The sequence below is a fragment of the Protomyctophum parallelum genome, assembly GCF_964188405.1.
Source record: "Protomyctophum parallelum genome assembly, chromosome: 3".
NCBI lineage: Eukaryota > Metazoa > Chordata > Actinopteri > Myctophiformes > Myctophidae > Protomyctophum > Protomyctophum parallelum.
The window spans coordinates 28,768,280-28,788,822 of record NC_139698.1 but is presented as its reverse complement, the minus strand read 5'-3'; the positions used below and the strand labels follow the sequence as shown (position 1 = coordinate 28,788,822).

General features: G+C 40.6%; 1 protein-coding gene across 1 annotated transcript in view; it reads right to left on the bottom strand.

Annotated features, from left to right (window-relative positions):
• Nucleotides 1-1,339: 1,339 nt before the first annotated feature.
• The window catches only part of LOC310856636 (macrophage mannose receptor 1-like), a gene marked incomplete at both ends in the record, with an annotated part of 29,693 nt that continues 10,489 nt past the window's right edge, over nucleotides 1,340-20,543 (bottom strand). Inside the window, 5 exons of the mRNA XM_083762107.1 lie at nucleotides 1,340-1,731; nucleotides 12,638-12,907; nucleotides 13,134-13,469; nucleotides 18,537-18,896; nucleotides 20,317-20,394. Of these exons, the coding sequence (XP_083618233.1) occupies nucleotides 1,340-1,731; nucleotides 12,638-12,907; nucleotides 13,134-13,469; nucleotides 18,537-18,896; nucleotides 20,317-20,394 (1,436 nt within the window). The remainder of the gene's footprint in view (nucleotides 1,732-12,637; nucleotides 12,908-13,133; nucleotides 13,470-18,536; nucleotides 18,897-20,316; nucleotides 20,395-20,543) is intronic.

The following is a 20,543-nucleotide window of genomic DNA, read 5'->3' as shown; positions in this document are numbered from 1 at the left end:
TGCCTGAAATGTGGACTGGTTAAGTAATCAAATGGCAGGTGTGGGGTTGCCATGGCAATCAATTGGCTGAGGCAGAGGCTGGAAATTGCACAGGTGAGGGTATTTAGGCTGATTAGGCCCACTGGCAGTGCCTGACCAGAGACTTTTGTGGTGGTTCTGGAGAACCGTGGGTCCGACCGAGCACTGCACTCCCTGCGGGGGTGTGGAACGTGTGTGTCGAATTTGAAGACACACACACACGCACGCACACACACAGAGATGTGGCACATTTATTGTAGGATTGTTAGCACAGTCTCTGTGGGTTACAGGTTGATAAATTGACACAAATGTACTGTGTATTCTTTATACCTTTTTATGATATTGATTTATTTAATGTTACACTTAAAAAACAAAAAACATCACATCAGGATCATAAATAATACAAAAAAGCAATCGCAACACAAACAATACAACCACAAATTAAGATTGTCTCAGAACTGCAAATCTAGACGTAGACTTTACTGTTAGGATTGTAAGATGTAAACAAACAAAAAACACAAAAGAAAACACAGACATCTCTAAAGAAGTAATTTTAAACCTGGTTAAACAGGTAAAAAAACACTGCATTTATCGAATACCAAAAGTTTAAAGAAGGTTATGGTTGTTTTCCTTAACCAGTTAAGGAAAACATCATGAATACTCAACAACTAAAAAATAAACAAGCCCAAAATGACACAGTCATATTTTACCAGCTGCACATGCACGCGCACATGCGCATGCACACGCGCATGCACACACACACACACACACACACACACTGTGTGTGTGTGTGTGTGTGTGTGTGTGTGTGTGTGTGTGTGTGTGTGTGTGTGTGTGTGTGTGCGGTGCGTGCGTGTGTGAGAAAGAGAGACGTAATGGCTGCTAAAAACTCCCATCATGCACCTGTGCACAGTGTGAAGCAGCGCCACTTTGTCACCTGTTGGAACCCAAAACAGACAGACAGTCATATGGACCCTAAACAGACATAGGGACACACATTGCTGTGCATTGCAGTGGCTGCACCACTCAAAAAATCATTCCACACAGAATGACAAACGATGACATGATTCCAACCATGACCAGCTGATTGAGTGGTGACTCAATCCTTATTCAATTCGAGGACATTCGGCCACGGATCCCCAGTTGATGGATTTAGTTTCATGCCGTGCCTTTGGAGGAGTCTATAGCTATCTCTGGGACCACAACACTGTAAAGTTCCACCTAAACAACACTGGGGAGTGCTCGTTTAATATGGACCCCTTGAGTCCATTTGGTTCCATTTGCACAGACTTACACACCCATAGGGTCCATGTGGCTCTTATCAGTCAGAGGGTTGTCTAGTGAGGCAGATGAAGTTGTAGTTCTCCGTTTCAGCCTGGCCGACCCACTGCTGCCCTCCGGTGGCCTGAATGGCACCTCCAGGCGTGACCTCACAGTGCTGCTGCTGCTGTCCGTCCGGCCCGTGCCCCGGGGCCCAGTTCTCATAGTAGTCGCTGTCGTACCCGTCCACCCAGAACCAGAACCTGAACTTGCAGGTGTAGCGGAGGCCCAGCCACACGTAGCGCGTGGTGGCGCCGTACGCCTTCCGGGCCACGTGGCGCTGGAGGTCGGTGGAGGTCACGGAGACCAGCTCGACGTGGTGCTCCCTGCAGTAGCTCACCGCTTCAATCCACGACCTGCTCTCCCGGATTAATATCAGGTTCTCTAGTGGCCCTGGGGGGAGGGGGAGATGGGTAGAGTGCAACATTAGTCCATGTAATACATTATATAATGCTGTCAGCCTCTTAATCTCCATATTCTTACTTTGTGTTTTTCCGTGAATTAACGCCCTACTTGATCATACAACTACAGCATCACACAAAGGCATCAAAAGTAGCAGATCCACAAGCTCATAGATCTGCTACTTTTGAAAAGAATTGTGATTTAGCATATGCTTCTTTTGCTTCTTTTGAACTTGAATCTTGAAAAGTAACGGTTTTGGACTTATTATGTAACCGTGGTTCTTCTCACACTTTTTCATCTCAAGGACCCACTAGTTAATATGTATTTGGCTGCAGACCGCCATCTGAAAATGTAATATCTCCCCTGCTTTCCCAGGGGAGATATTACATTTGTTATTCATTATTACACTTGGAAGCAGTACCGCTTGTGAACCAGTAGGTGTCCTACTCAACACCAGGGTCTACATTTCTGAATATAAGTGGGTATATTGTATTAGTATAATTCTTTAATTTATTTGTGATGATTAAAAAAAAAAGAAAAAGGAAATTGAAAAAACACAGCCTAGGACAATATCAGTCACCATGCCAAGGACGGGTGATTACAATGGATAAGTTACAGTGGTTTTATATATAGGAAGGGGCTGTGTCTGATAAAAAATAATATAAATACTGAATCAAGCAACTTAAAAACACAAAAGCATGTGTAGGCGTTAAAATGACCCCAGACAAGTTGATGGGGTCCTCCCCAGGGTCTACACTAGGCTCCCTGCCTTTTTTTCCTCAATACCAAATCTAAAAATAATGGTAAATCTATAACCTGATAACCCGATGTGTCATTTTCAGAAAAGGAATAACGACTCTAGGTTGGGCAAAAAAGTTACCCATTAAGCTGTGATGCGACGCGTTGTAAGCTTGCAGACCAGGTGGCAAGCATCCAGTTTGTATATTAAAACCATATAGGAACTTAAGTGACATTTGATTTTTGTCTCCCAAATACTTTATGCTTTCTGTCGCTAGTTTAAAGTGCTTTTTCAATTACCATCATATGCGTTTGGTAAATGGTCCTGTTATTATTTTTGAATAACGATACAGTAGGGTATGTTTCTATGGCTACTGGTTCTAGGACAAATATTTACCATTTAGGACATGCTATATGGTTGCAGCCAATAGCAATTGTTTCTGGTTTCTTTTCGGGCGGTTAGTTCGGATGACGGTTCAAGATGACGGTTTCAAAACAGTCTACCGTCATCCATATTTATTTTACAGTATATGTTGTAATGTAGACGGATAGGCCTATTTATTTTTTTCTAGAAATGAGCAAATAGAAAATGTTACATGCACAAAAATGGCACACCAGTTAGAAAGTGATGATTAATTCATAGTTGCAATAAAATGTGTCTAATGTGGGTCACATGAACATGTACTGTAAATGGATGGGGCGCGTGGTGGACTGAAATCGAATAATGCAGTTATCAGATAAATCTACAAAAAAGGGAAAAAAGGAAAAAACGTGCATAAAAAAACAGAATTTGAGGTTAAATGTTTAAGCTAGGGGTGGATATTATCATCCCCTTGGACCCCAATTGATTCCACTGCTCATAACGTGGGTCAGAATCATTATTCTATTCCGACGGTACATTATTCCTAACTTTAACCCTAACCTTTAGCCACCCTAAGCCGAAGCCACATTGTCGAACTTAGAATCATTTTAGCATTTTGGTTTGATAAGTGACTTCAACCTTGGATGTTTCCAGATGGGGTAACAGTGGAGGAGTGTGCAGTGTTGTAGGGTGTAGTCTTCTCTGATGATGCAAGGATATCATCTGGACGGTGAGGTATTTCACTATCAGTTTCAGTCTCTCTGTTTACATTGCCAAGCTCGGTGGTTGAGCTGTGAAATGTACCATTATGTGCTGTGTCCAGTGTAGTAGGTTTAAATTGGGTGACATTTTGACCCAGACTATTTACAGTGTTTATGTTAGTAACATTTGATAGTTGTGCAGTATTAACTAGAGTGTTTGGTTGATGTGTTGTAATGTTTGATTGTTTGGGTAGATTAGTGATTTCTTCAAATGTTGCAATGTTTGATTGCTGAGAAGGAGAAACTACTGTGGTTGGCTCAAGTGTAGTAGGCCTAATGTCTGATTGCTGGGAGGGTGTATTAACTAAAGTGGTTGGTTCAAGTGTAGTAGATTCTGATTGTCCGGAGAGTTTATGACCATCTACCGTAATTTGAAGTGTTGTAATATTTGATTGTTGTTGTGTAACTACAGTGGTTGGTTGATATGTTGTAATGTTTGATTGTTGGGATGTATTAACTACAGTAGCTGGGTCAATTGTAATTTGTGATTGCTGGGAGGGTGTATAAACTAACACCGTTGGTTCAAGTGTAGTCGTATTAGATTTTTGGGAGGGTGTAGTATTAGTAACAGCAGCATTAATAACAGCAGTAATATGTGATTGTTGTGAGGGTGTATTAACTATAGTAGTTTCTTCTTTTGTATTAACTACAGTGGTTGGTTCAAATGCTGTAATGGTTGATTGTTGGTCGTTGGTTTTAGCTACAGTAGCTGTTGTGACGTTGAATAGTTTGGAGGGTTTTTTAACTACAGTGGTATGTTCTAATGTTGTAATGTCTGATTTCTGTGAGGTTGTACTAACTACAGTGGTTGGTGCAATAGTAGTAATGTTTGATTGTTGTGTAACTACAGTGGTTGCTGCAATAGTAGTAATGTTTGATTGTTGTGAAACTACTGTGGTTGGGTCAAGTGAAGTAATGTTAGATTGCTGAGGGGGTGTATTAACTAATGTGTTTGGTTCAAGTGTTGTAAGATGTGATTGTTCTGAGACTATGGTAATTTGTGTAGTAGTGTATGATTGTTGTGTAACTTCAGTGGTTGGATATGTTCTAAGGTTTGATTGGTCGGTGGTTGTATTAACTACAGCAAATATTGTAATGTTTGATTGTTGGGAGGGTGTAACTTCTGTGGTTGGGTCAAGTGTAGTGATGTCTGTTTGCTGGGAGGGATTACTAACTACAGTGGTTGGTTCAAGTGATGTAATGTCTGATTGCTGGGAAGGTGTAATAACTACAGTGGTTGGTTTGAGTGGTGTAATGTTTGGTTGTTGGGAGGTTGTATTAACCACAGTGGTTGGTTTAAGTGTTGTAATGTTTGGTTGTTTGGAGGTTGTACTAACTACATTGGTTGGTGCAAGAGTAGTAATGTTTGATTGCTGGGAGGGTGTAACTTCTGTGGTTGGGTCAAGTGTAGTGATGTCTGATTGCTGGGAGGGGTTACTAACTACAGTGGTTTGTTCAAGTGTTGTAATGTTTGGTTGTTTGGAGGGTGTATTAACTAGCGTGGTTGGTTGATGTGTTGTAATGTGTGATTGCTGGGAGGATGTAACTGTTGTGGTTGGGTCTAGTGTTGTAATGTCTGAATGCTGGGAGGTTGTATTAACTACGGTGGTTGGTGTGAGTGTAGTATTGTTTGACTGTTGCGAGGGTGTATTACCTACAGTGGTTGGTTTAAGTGTTGGAATGTGTGATTGTTGGGAGGGTGTATTATTAGTAACTACAGCATTTGGTTCTTTTGTAGTAATGTTTGATTTTTGGGATGTATTAACTATAGTAGCTGGGTCAATTGTAATTTGTGATTGCTGGGAGGGTGTATTAACTAACACGGTTGGTTCAAGTGTAGTCGTATTAGATTTTTGGGAGGGTGTAGTATTAGTAACTACAGCAGTAATGTGTGATTGTTGTGAGGATGTATTAACTACAGTAGTTTCTTCTTTTGTAATAACTACAGTGGTTGGTTCAAATGGTGAAATGGTTGATTGCTGGTCGTCGGTTTTAGCTACAGTAGCTGGTTTACGTGTTGTGATGTTGAATAGTTCTGAGGGTTTTTTAACTACAGTGGTATGTTCTAATGTTGTAATGTCTGATTTCTGTGAGGTTGTACTAACTACAGTGGTTGGTGCAAGAGTAGTAATGTTTGATTGTTGTGTAACTACAGTGGTTGGTTTATGTGTAGTTTGTTGTGAAACTACTGTGGTTGGGTCAAGTGTAGTAATGTTAGATTGCTGAGGGGGTGTATTAACTAATGTGGTTGGTTCAAGTGTTGTAAAATGTGATTGTTCTGAGACTATGGTGATTTGTGTAGTAGTGTTTGATTGTTGTTGTGTAACTTCAGTGGTTGGTTGATATGTTCTAATGTTTGATTGGTCGGTGGTTGTATTAACTACAGCAGCTGTTTCAAATATTGTAATGTTTGATTGCTGGGAGGGTGTAACTTCTGTGGTTGGGTCAAGTGTAGTGATGTCTGATTGCTGGGAGGGGTTACTAACTACAGTGGTTTGTTCAAGTGATGTAATGTCTGATTGCTGGGAAGGTGTATTAACGACATTGGTTGGTTTAAGTGTTGTAATGTTTGGTTGTTTGGAGGGTGTATTAACTACAGTGGTTGGTTTAAGTGTTGTAATGTTTGATTGTTGTGTTGTATTAGTGGTCGGTTCAAATGTAATGGTTGACTGCTGAGAGGGTGTAACTAGTGTGGTTGGTTGATGTGTTTTAATGTGTGATTGCTGGGAGGATGTAACTGTTGTGGTTGGGTCTAGTGTTGTAATGTCTGAATGCTGGGAGGTTGTACTAACTACGGTGGTTGGTGTGAGTGTAGTATTGTTTGACTGTTGCGAGGGTGTATTACCTACAGTGGTTGGTTTAAGTGTTGGAATGTGTGATTGTTGGGAGGGTGTATTATTAGTAACTACAGCATTTGGTTCTTTTGTAGTAATGTTTGATTGTTGGGATGTATTAACTATAGTAGTTGGGTCAATTGTAATTTGTGATTGCTGGGAGGGTGTATTAACTAATACGGTTGGTTCAAGTGTAGTCGTATTAGATTTTTGGGAGGGTGTAGTATTAGTAACTACAGCAATAATGTGTGATTGTTGTGAGGGTGTATTAACTAAAGTAGTTTCTTCTTTTGTAATAACTACAGTGGTTGGTTCAAATGTTGTAATGGTTGATTGCTGGACGTTGGTTTTAGCTACAGTAGCTGGTTTAAGTGTTGTGATGTTGAAAAGTTCGGAGGGTTTTTTAACTACAGTGGTATGTTCTAATGTTGTAATGTCTGATTGCTGTGAGGTTGTACTAACTACAGTGGTTGGTGGAAGAGTAGTACTTTTCGATTGCTGGGAGGGTGTAACTTCTGTGGTTGGGTCAAGTATAGTGGTGTCTGGTTGCTGGGAGGGGTTACTAACTACAGTAGTTTGTTCAAGTGATGTAATGTCTGATTGCTGGGAAGGTGTACTAACCACAATGGTTGGTTTAAGTGGTGTAATGTTTGGTGGCTGGGAAGGTGTATTAACGACATTGGTTGGTTTAAGTGTTGTAATGTTTGGTTGTTTGGAGGGTGTATTAACTACAGTGGTTGGTTTAAGTGTTGTAATGTTTGATTGTTGTGTTGTTTTAGTGTTGGGTTCAAATGTAATGGTTGACTGCTGAGAGGGTGTAACTAGCGTGGTTGGTTGATGTGTTGTAATGTGTGATTGCTGGGAGGATGTAACTGTTGTGGTTGGGTCTAGTTTTGTAATGTCTGAATGCTGGGAGGTTGTACTAACTACGGTGGTTGGTGTGAGTGTAGTATTGTTTGACTGTTGCGAGGGTGTATTACCTACAGTGGTTGGTTTAAGTGTTGGAATGTGTGATTGTTGGGAGGGTGTATTATTAGTAACTACAGCATTTGGTTCTTTTGTAGTAATGTTTGATTTTTGGGATGTATTAACTATAGTAGCTGGGTCAATTGTAATTTGTGATTGCTGGGAGGGTGTATTAACTAACACGGTTGGTTCAAGTGTAGTCGTATTAGATTTTTGGGAGGGTGTAGTATTAGTAACTACAGCAGTAATGTGTGATTGTTGTGAGGATGTATTAACTACAGTAGTTTCTTCTTTTGTAATAACTACAGTGGTTGGTTCAAATGGTGTAATGGTTGATTGCTGGTCGTCGGTTTTAGCTACAGTAGCTGGTTTACGTGTTGTGATGTTGAATAGTTCGGAGGGTTTTTTAACTACAGTGGTATGTTCTAATGTTGTAAAGTCTGATTGCTGTGAGGTTGTACTAACTACAGTGGTTGGTGCAAGAGTAGTAATGTTTGATTGCTGGGAGGGTGTAACTTCTGTGGTTGGGTCAATTGTAGTGGTGTCTGGTTGCTGGGAGGGGTTACTAACTACAGAAGTTTGTTCAAGTGATGTAATGTCTGATTGCTGGGAAGGTGTACTAACCACAATGGTTGGTTTAAGTGGTGTAATGTTTGGTGGCTGGGGGGGTGTATTAATGACATTGGTAATGTTTTGTTGTTTGGAGGGTGTATTAACTACAGTGGTTGGTTTAAGTGTTGTAATGTTTGATTGTTGTGTTGTAATTATAGTGGTTGGTTCAAATGTAATGGTTGACTGCTGGGAGGGTGTAACTAGCATGGTTGGTTGATGTGTTGTAATGTGTGATTGTTGGGAGGATGTCACTGTTGTGGTTGGGTCTAGTGTTGTAATATCTGATTGCTGGGAGGTTGTACTAACTACGGTGGCTGGTGTGAGTGTAGTATTGTTTGACTGTTGCGAGGGTGTATTAACTACAGTGGTTGGTTTAAGTGTTGGAATGTGTGATTGTTGGAAGGGTGTATCATTAGTAACTACAGCATTTGGTTCTTTTGTAGTAATGCTTGATTGTTGGGATGTATTAACTATAGTAGCTGGGTCAATTGTAATTTGTGATTGCTGGGAGGGTGTATTAACTAACACTGTTGGTTCAAGTGTAGTCGTATTAGATTTTTGGGAGGGTGTAGTATTAGTAACAGCAGCATTAATAACAACAGTAATATGTGATTGTTGTGAGGGTGTATTACCTATAGTAGTTTCTTCTTTTGTATTAACTACAGTGTTTGGTTCAAATGCTGTAATGGTTGATTGTTGGTCGTTGGTTTTAGCTGCAGTAGCTGTTGTGACGTTAAACAGTTCTGAGGGTTTTTTAACTACAGTGGTATGTTCTAATGTTGTAATGTCTGATTGCTGTGAGGTTGTACTAACTGCAGTGGTTGGTGCAAGAGATGTAGGCCTAATGTCTGAGTGCTGGGAAGGTGTAATAACTACAGTGGTTGGTTTGAGTGTTGTAATGTTTGGTGGCTGGGAGGGTGTATTAACTACATTGGTTGGTTTGAGTGGTGTAATGTTTGATTGTTGGGAGGGTGTATTAACCACAGTGGTTGGTTTAAGTGTTGTAATGTTTGATTGTTGTGTTGTATTAGTGGTTGGTTCAAATGTAATGGTTGACTGCTGGGAGGGTGTAACTAGCATGGTTGGTTGATGTGTTGTAATGTGTGATTGCTGGGAGGATGTAACTGTTGTGGTTGGGTCTAGTGTTGTAATGTCTGATTGCTGGGAGGTTGTACTAACTACGGTGGTTGGTTCAAGAGTAGTAATGTTTGATTGTTGTGTAACTACAGTGGTTGGTTTATGTGTAGTTTGTTGTGAAACTACTGTGGTTGGGTCAAGTGTAGTAATATTTGATTGCTGAGGGGGTGTATTAACTAATGTGGTTGGTTCAACTGTTGTAAAATGTGGTTGTTCTGAGACTACTGTAATTTGTGTAGTAGTGTTTGATTGTTGTTGTGTAACTTCAGTGGTTGGTTGATATGTTGTAATGTTTGATTGGTTGGTGGTTGTATTAACTACAGCAGCTGTTTCAAATATTGTAATGTTTGATTGCTGGGAGGGTGTAACCTCTGTGTTTGGATCAAGTGTAGTGATGTCTGTTTGCTGGGAGGGATTACTAACTACAGTGGTTTGTTCAAGTGATGTAATGTCTGATTGCTGGGAAGGTGTAATAACTACAGTGGTTGGTTTGAGTGTTGTAATGTTTGGTGGCTGGGAGGGTGTATTAACTACATTGGTTGGTTTGAGTGGTGTAATGTTTGGTTGTTGGGAGGGTGTATTAACCACAGTGGTTGGTTTAAGTGTTGTAATGTTTGATTGTTGTGTTGTAATTATAGTGGTTGGTTCAAATGTAATGGTTGACTGCTGGGAGGGTGTAACTAGCATGGTTGGTTGATGTGTTGTAATGTGTGATTGATGGGAGGATGTAACTGTTGTTGTTGGGTCTAGTGTTGTAATGTCTGATTGCTGGGAGGTTGTACTAACTACGGTGGTTGGTGTGAGTGTAGTATTGTTTGACTGTTGCGAGGGTGTATTAACTACAGTGGTTGCTTTTAGTGTTGGAATGTGTGATTGTTGGGAGGGTGTATTATTAGTAACTACAGCATTTGGTTCTTTTGTAGTAATGTTTGATTGTTGGGATGTATTAATTATAGTAGCTGGGTCAACTGTAATTTGTGATTGCTGGGAGGGCGTATTAACTAACACGGTTGGTTCAAGTGTAGTCGTATTCGATTTTTGGGAGGGTGTAGTATTAGTAACTACAGCAGTAATGTGTGATTGTTGTGAGGGTGTATTAACTACAGTAGTTTCTTCTTTTGTAATAACTACAGTGGTTTGTTCAAATGTGGTAATGGTTGATTGTTGGTCGTTGGTTTTAGCTACAGTAGCTGGTTTAAGTGTTGTGACGTTGAATAGTTCGGAGGTTTTTTTAACTACAGTGGTATGTTCTAATGTTGTAATGTCTGATTGCTGCGAGGTTGTACTAACTACAGTGGTTGGTTTAAGTGGTGTAATGTTTGGTGGCTGGGAGGGTGTATTAACGACATTGGTTGGTTTAAGTGTTGTAATGTTTGGTTGTTTGGAGGGTGTATTAACTACAGTGGTTGGTTTGAGTGTTGTAATGTTTGATTGTTGTGTTGTATTAGTGGTTGGTTCAAATGCAATGGTTGACTGCTGGAAGGGTGTAACTAGCGTGGTTGGTTGATGTGTTGTAATGTGTGATTGCTGGGAGGATGTAACTGTTGTGGTTGGGTCTAGTGTTGTAATGTCTGATTGCTGGGAGATTGTACTAACTACAGTCGTTAGTTTAAGTGTTGGAATGTGTGATTGTTGGGAGGGTGTATTATTAGTAACTACAGCAGCTGGGTCAATTGTAATTTGTGATTGCTGGGAGGGTGTATTAACTAACACGGTTGGTTCAAGTGTAGTCATATTAGATTGTTGGGATGGTGTAGTATTAGTAACTACAGCAGTAATGTGTGATTGTTGTGAGGGTGTATTAACTACAGTAGTTACTTCTTTTGTATTAACTACAGTAGTTGGTTCAAATGTTGTGATGGTTGATTGTTGGTCGTTGGTTTTAGCTACAGTAGTTGGTTTAAGTGTGGTGATGTTGAATAGTTCTGAGTGTTTTTTAACTACAGTGGTATGTTCTAATGTTGTAATGTCTGATTGCTGTGAGGTTGTACTAACTACAGTGGTTGGTGCAAGAGTAGTAATGGTTGATTGTTGTGAAACTACTGTGGTTGGGTCAAGTGTAGTAATGTTAGATTGCTGAGAGGGTCTATTAATTAATGTGGTTGGTTCAAGTGTTGTAAAATGTGATTGTTCTGAGACTATGGTAAATTGTGTTGTAGTGTTTGATTGTTGTTGTGTAACTTCAGTGGTTGGTTGATGTGTTGTAATGTTTGATTGCTGGGAGGGGTTACTAACTACAGTGGTTTGATCAAGTGATGTAATGTCTGATTGCTGGGAGGTTGTACTAACTACAGTGGTTGGTGTGAGTGTAGTAATGTTTGACTGTTGTGTTGTATTAGTGGTTGGTTCAAATGTAATGGTTGACTGCTGGGAGGATGTAACTATTGTAGTTGAGTCTAGTGTTGTAATGTCTGATTGCTGGGAGGTTGTACTAACTACGGTGGTTGGTGTGAGTGTAGTATTGTTTGACTGTTGCGAGGGTGTATTAACTCCAGTGGTTGGTTTAAATGTTGGAATTTGTGATTGTTGGGAGGGTGTAACTAAAGTGGATGATTGATGCAATGTAATGTTGGATTGTTGGAGTGTATTGAGTGCAGTGGTTGGTTCAAGTGTAGTAATGTTTGATTGTCCGGAGGGTGTATTGACTACAGTTGTTTTTTCAAGTGTTGTAATGTTTGATTGTGGGATTCTAGTAACTACAGTGATTGGTTCTTTCGTAGTAATGTTTGAGTGTTGGGAGGTTTTAATAACAACAGCCGTAGTGTTTGATAGTTGGGAATGTGTAGTAACTACAGTGATTGGTTCTTTTGTAGTAATTGATTGCTGGGAGTTTGTATTGGCTACAGGGGTTGGTTCACGTGTAGTAATGTTTGATTGTTTGTTGGGTGTATTATCTACAGTTGATGGTTGATGTGTTTTCATATTTGATTGTTGGGAAGGTGTATCAACTAAACTGGAGGATTGATGCATTGTCATGGTTGATTGTTTGAGTGTATTGAGTGCAATGTTTGGTTCAAATGTTGTAATGTTTGATTGTTGGCTAGTAACTAAAGTGGTCTGTCCTTTTGCAGTAATGATTGAGGGTGTATTACCTACAGTTGTTGGTTCGAGTGTAGTAATGTTTGATTGTTCGGAGGGTGTAATAATTAGAGTGGATGGTTGATGTGTTGTAATATTTGATTGTTGGGGTGTAGTAACTAAACTGGTTGCCTTAAGTGTAGTAATGTGTGATTGCTGGGAGGGTGTATTAACTACGGTGGTTGTTTCAATTGTACTGATGTTTGACTGCTGGGAGGGTGTTGTGATGTTTGATTGTTGGGTTGCGGTAACAGCAGGAGTTGGTTGATGTGTAGTCATGTTTGATTGTTTGGAGGGTGTAACTACAGCGGTTGGTTCAACTGTAGTAATGTTAAATTGCTGTGAGGGCGTATTAACTGCAGTGGTTGGGTAATGTGCTGTGATTTGTGATTGTTGGGAGGTTGTATTACCTAAATTGGTTGCTTCAAGTGTGGTAATGTTAAATTTCTGTGAGGGTGTATTAACTACAGTGGTTGGTTGGTGCATTGTATTCTTTGTTTGTTGGGGTGTATTAACTACAGTGGATGGTTGATGTGTTGTAATGTGTGATATTTGGGGTGTATTAAAAACTGTAGTTGGTTCAAGTGTTGCAATGATTGATTGTTGGTGTGCAGTTGTTGTTGCTGTCGTCGTTGTTGTCATCGTTGCCACCACTGTCGTCGCTGTAGCATTTTTCATTGCTGTAAAGATAAATAACATTCAGATTGAGAGAAAGGCAAATGCTTCACAATACTATATTATATATATATATATATATATATATATATATATATATATATATATATATATATATATATATATATATATATATATATATATATATATATATATATATATTTATATATACACACACTTATGATACACAACACAAATTATTGGTGCGCACTAAAAACGATAATGACTCACCGCCTTGGCAAATAAATCTCACTTCTCTAGAGCATTTCACGTCATTCCACTCTCCCCTGGCACTGAATATAGCAACGACACAGTCCTGCAAGCCTCTAAAGTAGTTAGGCTGGCCTGGCCTCCAGAAACGAAACGAGGAATTGCTCCCATCCGACCAAACCCAGGGGTCTCTGAAGAGGCCGATCCACACAGTGTTGTTGAGCGAAGCCTGCTTCACATCCTGGTTCTCCCATGATGACTGGATGCTCACTAGGTCGCTTGACATGTTCCTGCAGTAAGTCTGCGCTGCTCGCCACGTCTTCGGCTCTGGGTAGAACGCATGTGCAGTGTCGCCACCTGTAGGTGCAGAGATTCATTACACTAAATAGTAGGATAAGATGCATAAGATGGCTTTTTCTTCCAAGGCTCAGAGTGCCAAAGACGAGAAAGACTGCAAGATTTTGTGTTTTTATTGATTAAGTTACATCACGCTCGTCGCTACCGTCTGAATGATGCTCGGTTGCTAGGCGATTGATAAAACAGGAAATTAACCAGAAACAAGATGGCGGACACTGTCCACATCATTTGTTTAAAACGTTTAAAATGCTTTTATCTCTGATTATTTTCCCAGATTAATTTTTCAATAAAAACAAGCTTTAATGACGGCCAATAACTGATCATGGTTACAAAATGTATGTTTCAGCTTTTTTTTTAATATATATATATATATATATCTGTCCACCTTTTTTTCCCCAAATAAACAAGAAATTATGACATAGTCATAATGTGTCAGGTGAAAGGCACTGTGTCTGTTGTCCCTTGACTTTGTTTTCGCCCATATTTTTATTTTAGTAACATGTATGTTTACACTCAGAGTTAAATGAACACTGGCTTTTGGCCATGTAGACTGGGGTCCCAGTCCGCAGATGAAAATCATAATGAAATGGCCTAGGCCAGGGGTGTCAAACTGGTGATCCGCGGGCCGCATGAAAAGCTAAAATATAGGCTAATAAGTAAGGCTGCATGATATATCGAACATGTACCTTCATCAGAGTGGAGAATATAAGTATAAATCCAGTTGAGCAAAGCCACTCTTCTCTGCCCCTAACAGACACAGTTAACGATCGCTTGTTAAGTGCCTGCCAGACAGACAATCAGATGAAATGAAGGCAGGTGTAGAGTAGAGTGTAGACTAGTGAACTGAACATGTTCTCTTTATATCAAGTACTTCATACCAGCCCCTTATGAAACTACTTCTCCCCAAATCCAAATGGATTTCATTTTCCATCCTGAATGGCAGTAACTAGCATACAATGAGAACTGAGAAGATCTCCACAAAGGTTTGCTCATCAAAACTGATTATAAAACTGTAACCATCAAAGCATGCACTCAACATATAATGGTTATGTGACCATGGCATGTGCATAATATAAAATATTTTATATAAAATATAAAAGTTGTATCTGATATTGATTAATATGGGGTGTGGGTTCAATGAATCGATTATTAATCGGCAGAGCTGTGGACTATTGTCAACATATTCCCCAATTTCCACTGAGATTACGGGGTGAATGAATGTGGCCAGACCCATCTTCTCTTTCTGTCATAGTGACATTGTCCTGCATCAGATCATGTCCAAATCAGGTTCTCCAATCTCCAGTAGCCTCTTCAGTTTTTTGAAGATTTTTTGAGTGGTGCTCCTTACGGAGCTATGTGTGTGGCTGGCTGGGTCTGAGCACTATGTGTGTGTGTGTGTGTGTGTGTGTGTGTGTGTGTGTGTGTGTGTGTGTGTGTGTGTGTGTGTGTGGCTGGCTGGCTGGGTCTGAGCATACATAGACAGATAGATAGATAGATTATAGCAGTGACTGACTGAGACATCGAGCGTGCGTGCGTGCGCAACTGGTTGTGGCCCCCATCAAGTGACCTTTTGACCAATGCGGCCCTCGCCCCAAGTTGAGTTCGACACCCCTGGCCTAGGCTCATTTATATCAGTTTAATTTGGGGGTCCTTGAAATTAAAATGGCTGAGAATCAATGGGTTAAACTTTAGACTATAGTTGATTCACAGAAAATACAAAAACATAGCACATACGGTAACCATTTTTGAAACAGGGCTTGGTTTCGAAATTGCCTATATATATTTTTATTTTGCGCTAAAGAAATATATTGAATAACATATAAATGTAGGTTTTAAGGCTAGAATGGCATTGTGGAATAGTGAGAGATGAGATTGTCTCTCCTTCATTGCGAGACTGCATGACTCTGGAGATAGTTGTGAATGATCTCCGCTGTGCACAGCAGCACAGGGGAACTGTCTTATATTCATGGTCTTTTTCTGTCTCTTTCCATGTACGACACAAAAGTACAATGTGTTTGTTTTGGTAGAAGCCTACTGCAGATGCAGCAATGCTGTTTCACGTAATCGTGAAATGGCATGTGTGCATGGATGCATAATATAAAATATTTTATATAAAATATAAAAGTTGTATCTGATATTGATTAATATGGGGTGTGGGTTCAATGAATCGATTATTAATCGGCAGAGCTGTGGACTATTGTCAACATATTCCCCAATTTCCACTGAGATTACGGGGTGAATGAATGTGGCCAGACCCATCTTCTCTTTCTGTCATAGTGACATTGTCCTGCATCAGATCATGTCCAAATCAGGTTCTCCAATCTCCAGTAGCCTCTTCAGTTTTTTGAAGATTTTTTGAGTGGTGCTCCTTACGGAGCTATGTGTGTGGCTGGCTGGGTCTGAGCACTATGTGTGTGTGTGTGTGTGTGTGTGTGTGTGTGTGGCTGGCTGGCTGGGTCTGAGCATACATAGACAGATAGATAGATAGATTATAGCAGTGACTGACTGAGACATCGAGCGTGCGTGCTTGCGCAACTGGTTGTGGCCCCCATCAAGTGACCTTTTGACCAATGCGGCCCTCGCCCCAAGTTGAGTTCGACACCCCTGGCCTAGGCTCATTTATATCAGTTTAATTTGGGGGTCCTTGAAATTAAAATGGCTGAGAATCAATGGGTTAAACTTTAGACTATAGTTGATTCACAGAAAATACAAAAACATAGCACATACGGTAACCATTTTTGAAACAGGGCTTGGTTTCGAAATTGCCTATATATATTTTTATTTTGCGCTAAAGAAATATATTGAATAACATATAAATGTAGGTTTTAAGGCTAGAATGGCATTGTGGAATAGTGAGAGATGAGATTGTCTCTCCTTCATTGCGAGACTGCATGACTCTGGAGATAGTTGTGAATGATCTCCGCTGTGCACAGCAGCACAGGGGAACTGTCTTATATTCATGGTCTTTTTCTGTCTCTTTCCATGTACGACACAAAAGTACAATGTGTTTGTTTTGGTAGAAGCCTACTGCAGATGCAGCAATGCTGTTTCACGTAATCGTGAAATGGCATGTGTGCATGGATGCCGGCAGACGAGGCAGCCAATCAAGCTATAGGCCATCAGTATGATTAGGGCTAGACTAGGTCGTCCAGTTTTCAGGAGCTTTCATTAGTCAGGGGGGGGGGGGGGGGGGGGGGGGCGGAAGTTCCAGACCCACAGGAACGCACCCAGGGTGCCGGCCGGTTCTCAATGTTTTTGGCTGGGGACCCCCGGAAATGCTTTGGCCATGTCTCGCGGCCCCCGCCCCGCCCCCCTCCCCACCACCAGTACAAATTGACCGCTAATATAACCTTAACCCATTTTGGGCGGGAACCCCTTTTGGTGTTGGCATTATGCTATGCTTTATCTATTGAAAAATAGATACAAGCTTGTAGGTCTGCTATTTTTGAAAAATGACTGACGACTGACATAGAAACATAGCTTTTTCAGAAAACTGTCAGGATGTAGAAGACATTTTTAGAATCTGATCTCAGGTCAGAATGGGTTAATAATAGAGACAATACATCATAAATGAATGCTGAAACCAGATATAATCATTAAGGAAAGTTTATGTATGCATCTCGTACTGTAAACTCTTAATTTCCATTTCCATGCAAAAACAAAATAAAAATAATTTGGGGACCCCCCCAAAATAATTTGGCGACCCCCAGAGGGGGTCGCGGCCACAGGTTGAGAACCCGGTTGAGAACAGATGGTGAAAAACAACCATGCTGTTTTCGTGCTCAGACCCAGACAGCCAGCCAGCCAGGCAGCCACACACATAGTGCTCAGAACCAGCCAGCCACACACATATCTCCGTAAGGGAGTGGTTGCACCACTAAAAAAGTGTGTGTGTGTGTGTGTGTGTGTGTGTGTGTGTGTGTGTGTGTGTGTGTGTGTGTGTGTGTGTGGGTGTGTGTGTGTGTGTGTGTGTGTGTGTGTGAGCGGGCGTGTGTGAGAGCGGGCGTGTGTGCCCATTACCAGCCTGGAACCAACTTCACTAAGCCATCAGGTCACCAGGAGGATATGAATGTTTAGGAGTAATATAAACATGTTTTTTGTTTGTTACAATCTTTGCCAATCAGGATGAAATATGGGAAATGCTGTAGATCTGTGTTGATCACACACACACACACACACACACACACACACACACACACACACACACACACCGGAGTGCACTGCAAACCAGCCCAGGTCAGGTTGTTTCCTCCTGGTGGCGCTATAATAGGCTATAAAAGGGTGCTATTTGTTCTTACGCTTTTGATGGCAATTGGATGACTTGAGGCATTTTGTTCCAGAAATGCCTTTGCTAAAATCTACCTGTTGGTGGCGCTATAACAGGCCAATGTGAAATGGGTGGGCTATATTCCTCAGCCTAGTAGGAAAGTGTGTGAAAGATTTCATGTCAAATTGCATGCTGCGTTTTGCGATTTGAGGCTTTTTGTTAAAAATGGTCCAATCCTGCAAAGTTTTAAAGCCAATGTTAACCAATTAGGATGGAATATGAAATATCGGACAGATCCGTTTTGAGCACATGACTATGGAGATACTGTGTAACGATTTTGGACAAAATCTGGAGGAGCAATATCCAAAAATGTGTTTTACAAAAGTTGGCCTCCTGGTGGTGCTCTAAAAGGCAGATGTGAAATATGCATGTCAAAGGTTTGTCTTTGGCCTCTAGGGAGTGTGCATGAAACGTTTTATGCAGATTGGTGCAGTTATAGGTAAAAATGGTGAAAAACTGCCTCATGGTGGCGCTATAACAGGCCGTTCTGGAAAATTTGGGGCAGAGGTTCATCGTTGGCATCCAGGGAGTGTGTGTGCAAAGTTTGGCATCGACCGGGTGCGGTGCCGGAGATTAGCTGTTAACGGACGGATGGACAGACGGACGGACACACACACACACACGTACGGAGGGCAAAACATACTCTCTCCCCATGCCTTCGGCCTGGTGGAGACAAAAAAAGGATCGCTAATAAGATAAACAGTTGCAGCACTAAAAGCCCTTAGCATGATTTCACTCACCATCACAAACAAAACTTCTTCGTGTGTTGCAGTCACTGTCGAACCAGTATCCACGATGATCCATGGCCCCGCAGGTGTCCTCGCCTTCATTATTCTGTGGTTCTCCTGGCCTCCAGTTCAAAAAGTCTAGCATCTGACCGGGCAGAGCCCAGTGCCACGTCCGCGCTCCAATCTCCAGTCCTATTGAGGCTCTGGTAATGCTACCCACGTTTGATGATATCAAATAATCCATCTCTGCCTTGTTGTAGACTGTAACCACGTCCTGGAATTGCGTCCTGCAGAACTGCTTTGCATCCACATAGTTCTTCTTGGAGTCGCTGTAGTAATATGGCGGGCAGGTGGATGTGTAACCGAACAACTCTGTGAAGAGAGCACAGGTAGAACACTTATGTAGTGCAGGATGCTGCTGCTAATGTAGTACATTGTTAATAGAATATTTCATCCAAACCATTCATATATCTTTATATAATTAAATAATTCAGGTTCAAAGGAAATTGGTAAATACGTTTTCCATACTCTCTTTTGGTGTTAGCATTATGTTATGCTTTAGCTATTGAAAAATAGCAGATCTACAAGCTCGTAGCGTGCCACTTTTTGAAAAATCGAAGAACGACTGACACAGAAACATAGCTTTTTCAGAAAACTGTCAAGATTTAGAAGACATTTATAGAATCGTTCCCAGGTCAAAATGGGTTAAGTAGACTAGAAGAGCCACCACATAGTAATAAAAGCAAATAGGGACCGCATTCATTGTGAGCTTGTCCATTTTCACTAGTTTGGGTCTGGAGCTGTTTGGGAACCACTTCGGTAGATGAAGGGTAGATGAGATGTTCAAAATATAGCATTTCAATCAATCCATTAACTTTACTTTACTTTTGCAGTTTAAAAGAGTTGAGAAGGGATTAGACGTGTACTAATAAGCATTAATACTCGCATGACTGAGAGGTCATTATGAGTTTATGACCTATTTTTTTAGATTTTGAAGTTGATCATCTTTGCCCATGAAGCTTTTAGAAGGTTCCCCTTCCATGACCATCATCATCCATCATCATTCCATCATCTCAGAATTGTTTTACATCTGAAACATTTTCTAAATATGAATTTAAGCTTCTGTCACATTTTACTTAAGTCATGCAAGTCAATCACACACTCCATGAAGCCTTTGAACAAGGTTTTTGTTGCATTCCTGAGCCAATACATTGATGACCGGGTCATCGGTCAATAAAATACTCAGTTGTCATCAAATTATTGTTTTAGGATTGCGACAAAAACAAAAATGTCCATGGATTTAAGGCTTCATGGGGGGTGTAATTGAAAGAAAATAAGTAAACAAAGTAAAAAAAGAAAAAATACATCAGGGATACTTTATTCATAAACACAACCTTCAAGATTGGCCAAACAATTGTGTTTCCCAAAAAAGAATCTCTGATATTTTGCATTCGAATACGGCATGCGAGGGAGCTTTTTCTGATACACTAAACTTATAGGCTATTATTAAAAACTGAACCGATCTACATTCTGGTAATAATGTGCCCCAGAGGCCAAAATCTACCACATTTGTACGGTAAAATATATCCTAATCTGAATATTGTTTTGCCCAAATGTTTCTCTATAAAATACTTTTTCACCATAAGACAATGCCCATTTCTCAAATTTCACTTTCATCTCAGGCCCTCACATTCATGTCCATGTAAAAGAGAGCACACACACGATTCCAACACTCAGAGGGCTTAACTTCATATACACAAAACATGGGGGAAAGCAATGTTTTTATACAAACCTGAAATGAGCAGAAGTTGCAAAATCAGACCTCCTTTCATCGTGATGGTGATGATATCAACCTTCCGTCTGGGTCCTCCTGATGACATATAGAAAACCAGACATGATCTTCAGCAGTGACAAAATGTCATGACCTGCAGTTGGAACACATTGTGCATTATGACCTGTCACCAGCTCCGCTCACAACTAAATGACTAACATTTGGGAGGGAGGGATATGTTTGAGGTG